The sequence below is a fragment of the Podarcis tiliguerta genome (genome assembly GCF_965153285.1).
Source record: "Podarcis tiliguerta genome assembly, chromosome: 8".
Taxonomy (NCBI): Eukaryota; Metazoa; Chordata; class Lepidosauria; order Squamata; family Lacertidae; genus Podarcis; species Podarcis tiliguerta.
Window position 1 is genome coordinate 8,387,571 of NC_139541.1, and position 11,629 is coordinate 8,399,199.

General features: G+C 47.4%; 1 protein-coding gene across 1 annotated transcript; it reads right to left on the reverse strand.

Annotated features, from left to right (window-relative positions):
- Positions 1–230: 230 nt before the first annotated feature.
- Positions 231–11,361, reverse strand: DDOST (dolichyl-diphosphooligosaccharide--protein glycosyltransferase non-catalytic subunit). The gene is made up of 11 exons (XM_083454096.1): positions 10,986–11,361; positions 9,266–9,376; positions 8,610–8,696; positions 7,682–7,785; positions 6,797–6,891; positions 6,073–6,166; positions 5,739–5,887; positions 3,588–3,735; positions 3,360–3,480; positions 1,480–1,586; positions 231–736 (listed from the first exon to the last, which is right to left on the reverse strand). Exons 1-11 carry the CDS (start codon positions 11,176–11,178, stop codon positions 587–589), a joined length of 1,359 nt encoding a protein of 452 aa, XP_083310222.1. The 5' UTR covers positions 11,179–11,361; the 3' UTR covers positions 231–586.
- Positions 11,362–11,629: the final 268 nt, after the last annotated feature.

An 11,629-nucleotide genomic window follows, 5' to 3' on the forward strand; every position in this document is an offset into this window, starting at 1 on the left:
CTCATCACTGAGCAAGTTTCTTTAGCTTATTCAGGTACTCCATGGCAAAGACATTCCATAAGCTGCAACTTGCCCCTCTTTGCTCATATGTGTCTTCACATTCTCTGTACACATCCCTCTCATTGCCTGTTGCAGCTAATTGTTCTTATTTATTTATTTATTTCCCACCTTCCCCCCCAAGTTGGGATTCAAGGCCGCTCCCAAATTATTTTCAAGAAAACAACTATCACTGGAAGGTGAGGCTGCTTTATTTCAGAAAACAAAATTCAAGTACAGCAATCTTTTCTTGGGAGACCAGAAACAAGTCACAGTGGCAGCAAGCATGTTTGAGAGACGTCCACGAAGGAACTGACACGTGGATTCTGTAAGAGTTCATTCAGGGGCTGCTCACTCTTCCTTCTCTTCCTCCAAGAGGCATCTGCTTCCCCTTGCCCACCCCCAAAATCCTGATCCCCACCCACCAGGCCCTGGTCCCTCGATCCTGAGGACTTCCAGTCTCCAAATGTTGTGTGCACTCAGCGCCTGCACTGCTTGGGGCCACCGCCTTGGAAAAGGTGGGCTCCCTACTCCTCCTGCTGGGAGACCCTCAGTCTGATTTCTCTTTCTCCTTCATGTGGAGGAACACGATGCTGAACAGGAAGAGGCCCACCATCATGGAGAAGGCACTGGCGTAGTAGGGGTACGCCGAGGGGATGAATCGCTCGTACTGCGTGTGCTGGAGGGGACGCACCGATACCTGGCAAAGGCGGGAGATAGCAGAGCAAGGCGTGAGGCGGCTTCTCAGGAGCCACCCAGACTCACAGGTGAGGAGCAGTTCTGTCTCCCACCTTATGGGCAACAAGCAGGCTTCTTGCAATCGAGTCAAAGATGTAATCACTATAATTAATAAATATATCCAACTCCTCTATTAAAAGCAAACAGAGCGGACTACAGCATAATCATTAAAGGCCTGTGGTGTTAGGAGGACTGCCCCTCTTAAAGGGCAATTGCAATGAAAAGCCAAAACTGCCCTGAATCATTCTCAGCTCACTGAGTTCCTCCAATGAGAGCCCTGTCTGGGAGCCCCTCATCTCACATTACCGAAGGGAAAGGGGTCTGGATAGCTCTTTGGTGGCCCAGGCACTGTGGGCCAGAGATGGGGAATCTGCAACCATTGGCCATGCCAGCTGGGGTTGCCTATTTAACATAAGAACCACCACCTGCCGGATCAGGCCAGTGCCCCATCTAGTCCAGCATTCTGTTCTTACAAGTGGCCGACCAGATGCCGGTGGGAAACCAGCAAGCACAATTTGAGCACAAGAACAACTCTCCCCTTCTGTGGTTTCCAGCCATTATCTTCTAATGGGCTTGTCTTTTTACTGTTAGCTAGCTTGAGAGATCGGGGACCCCAAAATTTACAGGAGACACCATCCATGGTATCTTTCTACCTGGCTCTTGGGCCAGCAGCTCCTTCCTTGCCCAGGCCAAGGCTCTTCTTACCTGGGTGGAGGAGTACAGGTGGGTGTAGCCCAGCCGGTTGTAATCCACTTTGAACTGGAAGACTCCATAGACGTCAGGCAGCTTGAACTGGACACTGTACTTGCCTCCTAGGAGCCAAACACATTTCAGGGGGGCTCAGGCCAACTTGTGGTCAACATGCAAAGAAAGTGAAGGAGTTCCCCTCCTTCCCCTGTGAATTTCAACAACCTATCCTAACTCCTGTCATTCTGACCTGGAAGCGTAATAGTTTCTGTGGCTCCCGTGGCCACACTACCCTTAATCCAGTAGAATTTATGCCCATTATACAGTTGGGAACTGGAGGTCGCCTCCCAAGTAGGAAATTCAAGCCCTGCTCGGAGCACACCTGCTGAAACTCATGGACCTAAGTGGGTCACGCCTCGAGTAGGACTAGCACTGGCTGCAACTCTCAGCCCCAGCGCAAATTCTCTGCACATATCCCTCTCACTGGCTGTTGCAGCTAGTTGCTGTTATTTTTATTTTATTTCTTTATATCCCACCTTTCTCCCAAGTTGGGATTCAAGGCAGCTTGCAACGTTATGAAATGCAAAATAAGAAAAGCAAACTAGTTGTAAGACAGTAATTCAAATACAGTCATACCTCGAGTTACAGACACTTCAGTTTGCGTTTTTTCGGGTTGTGGACCGCCGAAACCCAGAAGTACTGGAACAGGTTACTTCCGGGTTTCGGCAGCCGTGCATGCACAGAAGCACTAAATTGCGCTTTGCGCATATGCGCCAAATCGCAACCTGCGCATGCGCAGATGCACCGCTGCGGGTTGCGCATGTGCATCCCGCACAGATCACGTTCGTAACCCGAGTGTCCGCTGTATAAACAAACCACATTTAGAACCAGCAACTAAGGTCCAGTTCGCCCTGACAGCAGCCCATCAATCAACACCATCTGCACTTTAGCTTTCAAAGGCCTGTCTGAACAATAAGGTCTCAGCATGCTGACAGAAGAATAGGAGGGAGCCAGTCTAACCTCTCTTGGAGGGGGGTGGAATTCCACTATCAGGGAGCAGCCACTGAAAAGGCTCTCCCTCTTTTTCTTTCTCTCTCTTGTGTCACCATGTCAGGGAAAGGGAGGCAGACTGAGACGGGGGGGGGGGGGCATGGAAACACTTACCGAGAGCCCAAACAGCACTTTTCCAGCCAGTCCTCTGAATCGAAGACTGAAATTGGGAGTGGCCAGTCTGTTCCAGGAACTAGCTATTCCCAGAAGAGAGGAGATAAGAGGCGTTCCCTGTCTCGCTGGGCATGCTGGTCTAGAAAGCCACGTCACAAAAATTTAGAAGCAGCAACAGACTGAGCAACACGGAGGTGTTGTTTTGGAGCTCCGGCGTGGGTTTGGATTTTGCAGTCATAAATCTACCGGACAGAAGTAGCTCGATGCCTGGAATGTTATCTCCTAACTAGCTAGGCAGCAAACACATCGCTCACACACCACCAGGTGTGCCTCACATGTTTTTGGGACTGAGTTAAGGTGCTCAACCTGAGGATCTTAGCAGCTGGGTAGGTTCAGACAGTAGAGGTGGCAGGTCTCTCAATGCGTATCGGAATTTCTCATCACCACCCAACATCGCTATGACAATTTCTTTTTGTTAACGTGGAGGTGTTAGGATACTGCAAGCCTGGGTCATAACAGACTGCAAACCTGCATACAAGCTACTCACCTCAGGCCAGAAATGAATCTTTTCTAAAAGGGAACAGAGGTGGTCTCACCTCTCCCCCACTCCCAGGTCACAGTGGAGGGGACACGAAGGAATACAGGCAAATGGGAACAGCAGAAATTCTGAAATTTTCAAGGGGCTGATAATGCACGACTGAGAAAGCATCGGGGAGAAAACGGAACCAGCTTACCATTCCTCTTGAGGAAAGTTCTCACAAACGGGTCGATGCGGACAAATTCAAGCTGGATATCATCGCCATCAAAGGGGACCCACTTCCCATCCGAGAGCTTCTCAATTACAATACTGTATTCCTGAGATAGAGGGGGGAGCGAGTGTCATCGGCCGGCTAAAAAGGCATGTGCAGACTGTGAAGGGAACTCTTAAGCGGTGGCTGCAAAGGATGGTTTAAAAATCTCACCACCAGGTCTGTGACGGTGTAGGCACTAGGGGGCGCAATCTCCCCCACCCGGTGGTGGGACACCTCTCCCACGCGAAGGACGCCTTCCTCCTTGAACACCCAGCGCGACAAAGCCATGGCCAGCTCGTAGTTCCCCGTCTGGGAGTACCTGAGAAGAGGAAGCCAAGGAATGAGAGTTGACATTTGCTCAAGGGATGTTGCATAGCCACAGAAATTCAACTCCAGTACAGAAAGATTAATCAGCGTTATTTGCACGGCAGATCAAGCACGGTCTGCATCGACTTTTGCCAACCTAGAGACTTCCAGGTGTTTCGGACTACAGACCTAGCTGGGGTGGTGGGTGTCAGTTGGCATTTCTTAGTACAGTACAGAAAATATTGATCTGATGTGTAGAGATTTTTCCTATTCTAATTAATTCAAGAGGGTTCTGGAAGCTTCCCTGTGTGAAAGAAGCAAGCAGGAGGTTACTGATGTTTGGGTTATTCCTTCCGGGAAGCCGAGTACAGCTGGTTTAAACTGGTTGTGTTCTCTCTTTCTGTCAAGGTCATGCTGCCTAGAAAAGTAGGGCCAGAAGGAGTCTGAGTTTCACTCTCTCTCTTTTCGCTCTGGTGTGGTGTTCCGTACATAGTGTTACGGTTTAGTCTTATTATAAGATATTGTAAAGTTTACGTTAAGTCTGCTGCAAATGGATTTATTATAGACAGTGCCAACCCTGAATGTATTGGATTTGTGACCATTAAGCTCATTTGGCTTCAGTAGCAGTAAAGCTCTGCTGGATGAAATGCCTCTGGTCTATTTTTTGGGAATCCTGCAATGTATTTAAGTTTTTACTCTGCTAACTATACATTGGAATCTACTCTGGATCAATACTGAGTAGAATTTCAACGACAAAAAAACTGTAGACCTAAACACCTGGGGGTCTCTAGGTTGGAGAAGGCTGATCTTGCATCAGGTATGAAGTGGAGAATCTTCCTAGCATGACCTACAGAGACTACACTCTGTGTCCTGGTAATAGACCCATCTGCCTGGGGTACGAGAGAGACATTTTCAGTGGTAGCATGCAGATTACGTCACATCCCACCCCCACCCCCCACACCTGATGGCTTTTAGCCACCTCACAAAATACCTTTCTTATTCCAGCAACTGTTTAATCTTTTGGTTGCCGGTGCTTTTATGCTTTCATGCTGTACGGACTTTATCCTCTACTCTGGATTAACTGGCAGGAAACTCTTAGCTATTTCCAATAGTGTTCCAATGGTTACTTGAGGGATCGTTCTCATGTACCGATGTCAACCACCCTCAATGTCTCTTTTAAGGATGTAAATTTCCTAACACGGAGACCAGGGTTCAAATCCCCCCACTTGACCATGAAGCCCACCGGGTGACCTGGGGCCAGACATTGCCTCTCAGCCTAACCTACCTCCCAGGGATGTTGTGAGGATTAAATGAGGAGGGGGAGAACTATGTATACCACTTTAAACAACTTGGGGGGGGGGGAGTGAAATAATAAATAAGACTGAATCTTATTTATTATTTCACTCCCCCCCCCCCAATTTGCTTAAAGTGGTATATGCAACAGTGGCTGCTAGAACACTAATAGCACAAAACTGGAAAACATCAAAAATCCCAACTATTAATGAGTGGCAATCTGAAGTATTTGATTATATAGAATTGGCAAAAATGACACAGAAAATAAGAAACCAAAAAGGTACGAAGTTTAATAATGAATGGAATAAATTTATGACATATATTGAACAGATGTAAAAAATCTAAAAATCACAGTAGGCTCGATATAACGCTTGCGACGCAAAGAGTTTTAAGAAAACGAAACTGCAGATAGAAAATCTTTTGTAACACATTCCGAAACCGAATTGAAGGGAAGTCAATTATTGTTGTGTGATTTAGTTATTTAGTTACTGTAAGTTTAATTTGTTGGTGTTTTATGTTTTTCTTTCTCTCTTTGTTTCTTTTTTTGTGTGTTTTGTTTGTCTTTTTTGTTGTTTTAATGTTTGGTATAATGAAGTGAAACTAATTAAAAAAAGAAGAAGACTGAATCGTCTCTGTCAAAGAAGCCTCAATAGGCTCTGTCCCTGCTCATGCACACAGAAGGTGGGCATCGTTTGGAACACAAGAATGGAAACCCAACTGTACCTCTGGGAGCCAGGGGTAGCTTTCTGCACAGCAGAGTTGAAGAAGGCATCGCTGAAGAAATCCAGCGAACCGCTGAAGACAACGCGGGCGTTATTCCGGGCCTGGAGACCCGCAATCAGGAGCGTGTTCTTCCCAACAGCATGAGGGTACTAAGGGAGCAAAATGACTGGTCAGTGCAGGTGAACCATTTTTCTGAGAGGATGCCAATTGCCAACAGTGGCAGACTTTGGGCTCTCAAATTTCAGGTGTCCTGTGCTCCGTCCTACAGCATTGTTTTGGCGTCCCCTGCAGTCCCAAACCAAAAGGAAAGCCCCCCCCCCTCTTCATGTCATACCTGTGTGATGGGTTTGTCAGGAAAGAAGGAGTAGGAGGTTGAGGAGCCAGTCAGGATATCTAGAACCAAAGGGTTGTCGGGATCAGCCACCATCCTGCAGGGGAAAAAAAAGTTGTGAAGATTGCCGACAGCAGGGGAGAAGTTTCCTTCCAAGACTCAGTTCAAAATGCCCATGCGCCCCTCCAGGTGGGAGCCCCCAAATATTAATAATGTATTTCTGGAAAGCACTTGGTGAAAAATCCAACGCTCTCTTGAAAGAAGGCTCTTCTCTCTATGCTTAGGATTTAAAATGCAGTGAAGATAAAGAAAAACCATGGGAGGTATCCACTGCTAGTCCTACTTGGAGTAACCCCATTGAAATTTATGGACAGCAGGACTAACTTGGGCCAATTCATTTGAGTGGGTCTACTGAGAATGACTTGGCTGGAGAAAGCCCCATGAGCTGGGAGTGTAGCAAAGTAGTTGCCAAATGTTCTTGTTGTCTAGATCAGTGTTTCCCAACCTTGGGCCTCCAGCTGTTTTCGAACTACAATTCCCATCATCCCTGACCACTGGTCTTGCTAGCTGAGGATTATGGGAGTTGTAGTCCAAAAACAGCTGGAGGCCCAAGGTTGGGAAATGCTGGTCTAGATGAAGACATAGTCTCTTCACTCAGTAAACTGGCCAAGAGCACCAGCTCCTATAGCTGTGGCCAAACACAACCCTCGTGTTGCAGGAGACTCACCCAACTCCCCGAAAGAGGATGGGGTTCAGAGGCTTCTTCCCCACAATAGTCGGAGCCTTCAGGAGGTTCTCAGAATCTGCCACAATGAGGGTGTGCTGCAAAGAGACCGCAGTTAAAACCTTTGGGGGACTGCCAACTCTACAGGCAGGTTCAGCCAATGCTTCATCAAATGACAATGTGGCTAACACTTTGCCTTAGATGATGCCACAACCCTTTGCCCACCAGCCCCCAACTCCGCCTTCCTGCCCTCTCCAACAAGGCTGTATTTGGATAGTTACAGCTCAGTACCATCAACCAAGATATGAACAAGCATTTGCATTGCAAGGGCAGCCCCATCACGCACATCACAATTCAACCAAGTAGTCTCCATATAGCTGTGGCTCCCCACTTCATCTGAGTCGGACATCTACAGTTACTAGCCAGAACATTTAACCACAGTTTGAACCATATTTTTGATACTGGCTTGTTCTGACGCAGGTAGCCGTAGTTTCCAGGTTCCCCATAGAACAGGAAAAAATGGTTAACCGCAGTCCTTCTCATTTCATTCATTTCACTGCAAATGGCGGAAAGAGAAGAGGCCGCAAAAGTTGAGATATGATAGTCAGAACGTATCCAGTGGCTGGTGGCAATCTATTTCCATGCTGGGGCCGAAAGCAGATTCTTCTGATCAATTAACTGGTAAATTGGCATATGTTCTTTGTTTTTCAAATATAAGCAGCTTTCCTTCCTCCGTGGCAGCGAGGAGGCCTTTTCCAAGGTGCTGGCTGCCACCTGCAGCCTTTGTAAGAGCTTAATGGTTAACGCAAGCAATTGTTTCAAAACAACTAAATATTTACTGCCTAGAGGAAAGCCGGTCTACCCAGCACTTTGCATCTTGCTGCTTACCTGACCCAGATCAGAGACATCGTAGTTGTGATGGTCAATGACAGCTGTCTTCTCCTCATCAAATTCTATGCCACATTCACTTCCCAGCTCTCGAAGGGGATCGCCTAAGAATTGTCAACATTGTACTTGTTTAGAAAAAGGGGAGCTGTTTATAATTAAAGCCACAAGTAGCCTGGCATCTACTTAGATGATACGCACACAAATCACTCTCCAAGTACGAAAAAATGTTCTATGCATAGAAAAAGAGGGTGGAAGTGCTCAGAGCTCTATTTTATGATGCCACAAATGTTTACTTAACTCTGTTCAAGATACCAGCTTCCAATCAGATGCAAAGGAAGGGGGGGAAATCATGCCACCTTCAAAGATGACAGCAGACAGAAACAGACCCTTTTGCTTTCCTTTGAGATAATGGCTATATAGAGAGAAAAGGTGCTAATAGAAGAGCCGTAAAGAAGTTGAGGCATCCTGAGTTTGTTGTTTCTTAAATCTATACTCATTCATCACTCACGTAGAAGTAGTAAGTCAGCTTCTGCCAACCTGGTGCCCTCCCTTTGCAACTCCCATCAGCTCCAGTCAGCACAGCTGCCAATACCAGTCCAAAACACCTAGAGCGTATTGGGTTGGCAAAGTTTGGCTTAGGAGGTCAATTATCCAGCTAAATAGCAAAAGGTTCAAGACATTTACAGTTAGCATTCACACTTTAAGGTGGTTAGAAAGAGTACTTTGTCCTGTATTTCCTATTTAATTTACAGTGGTACCCAGAATTCCAGGACTGCTATAGCCAAAGGAATTCTAGGCACAGGCGGCTCAACCAAACTACAAAACAAAATGGCTGATCAACAAGAAGTTCCCCCTTCATGGTGGGGGAAGGGAAGAAGCTCTCTTTCAAGTCAAAGGCTCTCCGTTGGATAAAGTTCATTTTACTGACCAATATCTGAACTGGCGGCCACAAGGACGCTCCCCCCTCCATCGATGAAAGCAGCAATGGTCTCCACATTGATGTTGCCTCCAAAATCTGAAACGAAGGGCCAATGATGTTTAAACATGTCAAAGCAAAAGCTAAATTTGCAAGGAGCAGTTTGAAGGAATAATATTTGCAGTGCATACAGAGGTAGGTGAAGCAACTGGACTTTAGGGCTGCGCACCAGAAATGACTGATTTCCAGCAGCCAACCCCCACCCCCAAAACTCGTTTTTAAAAACATAAATGTTTTTCTAGCAAAAAGCAACATGCAGTTGTAATTATCCATGTATTCAACCAATAACAACTCATCCTCACCTGCTTACAATATGCAAAGTGTCATGCCTATTGAAAGGGTGACAGAAAGAAATGCCTTCCAAACCCAACAAAAAACCCCTCAAATGAAGACCACTTCCTACTCAACGGGTGAAATATAAGCTGTTCAAGGAACAGGTGCAGAAAGCAAAACAGAATAATGACAGAATAAAAAGTATTATTTATACAATAAGCACTGAACAGTTCAAGGAAGTAAAGATAGAATAAACTTGGTGGTCTTCACTTCTGAATAAATACAGCATAGGGTTGCACTGAAAACTTCTCTACGTTGCTTCATTTCTGTCTTACCTTCTACAGATGGGGAGAAGATAATCAGGTTGTCATACAGGAACTCTCCATATTTAATGAGAGACAACCCAGGGTCATCTGCAGTCCTGAAGGTGAGATCAAAGCCCCTATCTAGATTTAGAAGTGCAAGAGAAAATAAGGGACTTGTAATATTCACAAGCACAGAGAGAAATCCAGGAACCAGTAAAGTTCTAGGTCCACTAGACATTGCTAAAAGACTGATGGGCAAACCAGGGAATTCCAAATTCCCATTTTGCCTCTGCTGGGTAATATTGGCTGCCCTGAAACAACCCCCACAGTGCCTCTTCTTGTTTGCAAGGGGAATAGAAGCCCAATACCCGCCCTACAGAATTATTCACGCCGATTGTTCATTTATCCTAAAAGGATTTATAAACCATCAAATATAAAATCTCTTGAGCTGCCTAAAATGAGCTTGATGGTTATGTTATTAAATAACAAAGTTATTACTTGGAAAAGCCTGGGAATAAGAACTCACGCGTCAACCAACCAACACTACCTTCCACTCCTAACCCTCTAAAGCAGGCTTAGGCAAACTCCAGCCCTCCAGATGTTTGGGACTACAATTCCCATCATCCCTAGCTAACAAGACCAGTGCTCAGGGATGATGGGGATTGTAGTCCCAAACACCTGGAAGGCCGGAGTTTGCCTATGCCTGCTCTAAAGCTGAGGTGAAGAGTCAGATGTAGCCCACCAGGCTTCCCTCAAGGCCACATCCCACACTAGCTCTGCACCCTCCTTCAAATGTTTTCTATTCATTTCTATTTTGCATTTATAACTCACCAAGGAGCTCAGACTGGGTTACGCAGCTCCACCCCTCCTCCTTTCATCCCCTTAATTCCCCTGCAAGGTAGGTTCTGCTAAGAGTGACCAACTGGCCCAATGTCAGGCAGTGAGTTTCATGGCTGAGTGGCAGTGGGGATTTGAGTGCTGGTCCCGGTCTAACACTCTAACCACTGTGCCACACTGGAACGTGTGGTGGGACTCTGATAACAGCTCCCACGCCCCTGAGTGGAGGATAGAGAGGTGCGTGTGTGAGAATCTGTGCATATACATACAGCCTAGTGGTGTAATGATTCAGAGTGCAGGACCTTCGGAAGGGCGACACTCCGAATCCCTGGCTCAGCCATGAAACTCACTTGCAGGTGGGCAGTCACAGTCTCTCGGCCTGACCTACCTCACAAGGTTGTTGTGGGGATGAAATAAGGAACAAGAGAACCATGTGCGCCATCCTTGATCAATGTAATAAATATATAAATGTAAGTTACAGGGAACCAGGCAGAGGGCCTTCTCGATAGTGGCACCCACACTGTGGAATGCCCTCCCATCAGATGTCAAAGAGAAAAATAACTACCAAACGTTTAGAAGACATCTGAAGGCAGCCCTGTTTAGGGAAGCTTTTAATGTTTAATAGGTTATTGTATTTTAGTGTTTTGTTGGAAGCTGCCCAGAGTGGCTGGGGAAGCCCAGCAAGATGGGCGGGGTATAAATAATTAACAATAATAATAATAATAATAATTAGTCACCGTCCAAAGCTAGGAATTCCACGTGTTGACACACACACACACACACACACACACACACACCCTGCTGGCATGTCCCTTCTGGGAGGCTGCCTTGAAGGGAATGCTGCCCTGGCGCTGGAAAAGGCTCCCACCCCAACCCCGTCTGCTCTAAAGCGCTCCCCGCTCCTGGGCCAGACCTGCCAGGCTGCGCATGAAGAGCGAGTGCGTGTCCTTCAGGTTCATGTTCTCCAGCAGCACCAGCGTGCGGGTCCCGCCTCCCCCGGCCGCCGCCTCCCGCGCCAGGCATAGGAGCACCAGCGCCGCCGCTACAGAAGCTGCCATCGACCTCCGCCGGCGCAGCCCGGGAGCTCCACGCACTGCAGCCGCCATCTTGCCTTCTCCCACTCTCCGAGCGACGCGGAAGCGAACTCCGCCGCAGCCGCCAATCAGCGGACGCCGCCCTCTCAGGAAGGCGGGCGCCCAAGCGTCTCCCAGCCAACCAGCAGCAGGCGACGGGGCAACATGGTGCGCGCGGGAGCGAGTGCTCGCCCTGCCTTCCGCCTTGAGCCAATCGGAGACAGACAACTCTCGACACGGCCGAGCCTTCCTGCCGTTGCTCCCCGCGGCCGGATCTGCCAGTCTGAGCTCGGCCCTTGGCGAAAGCCAATCACATCTTTTCTTTTGCTGCTTGGTATCCAATCAAGCATGAGCGCAGCCATGGCTAATACAGCGCGGAGCTGAGCGATTGTTGCTAGGCAACTGAGGCATCTAGGCCTTAATGGCCGCAATTGATTTTGAAAACTAACGTTTTAAAGGTCTTCTCCTCCCAGTCACGTTTTAT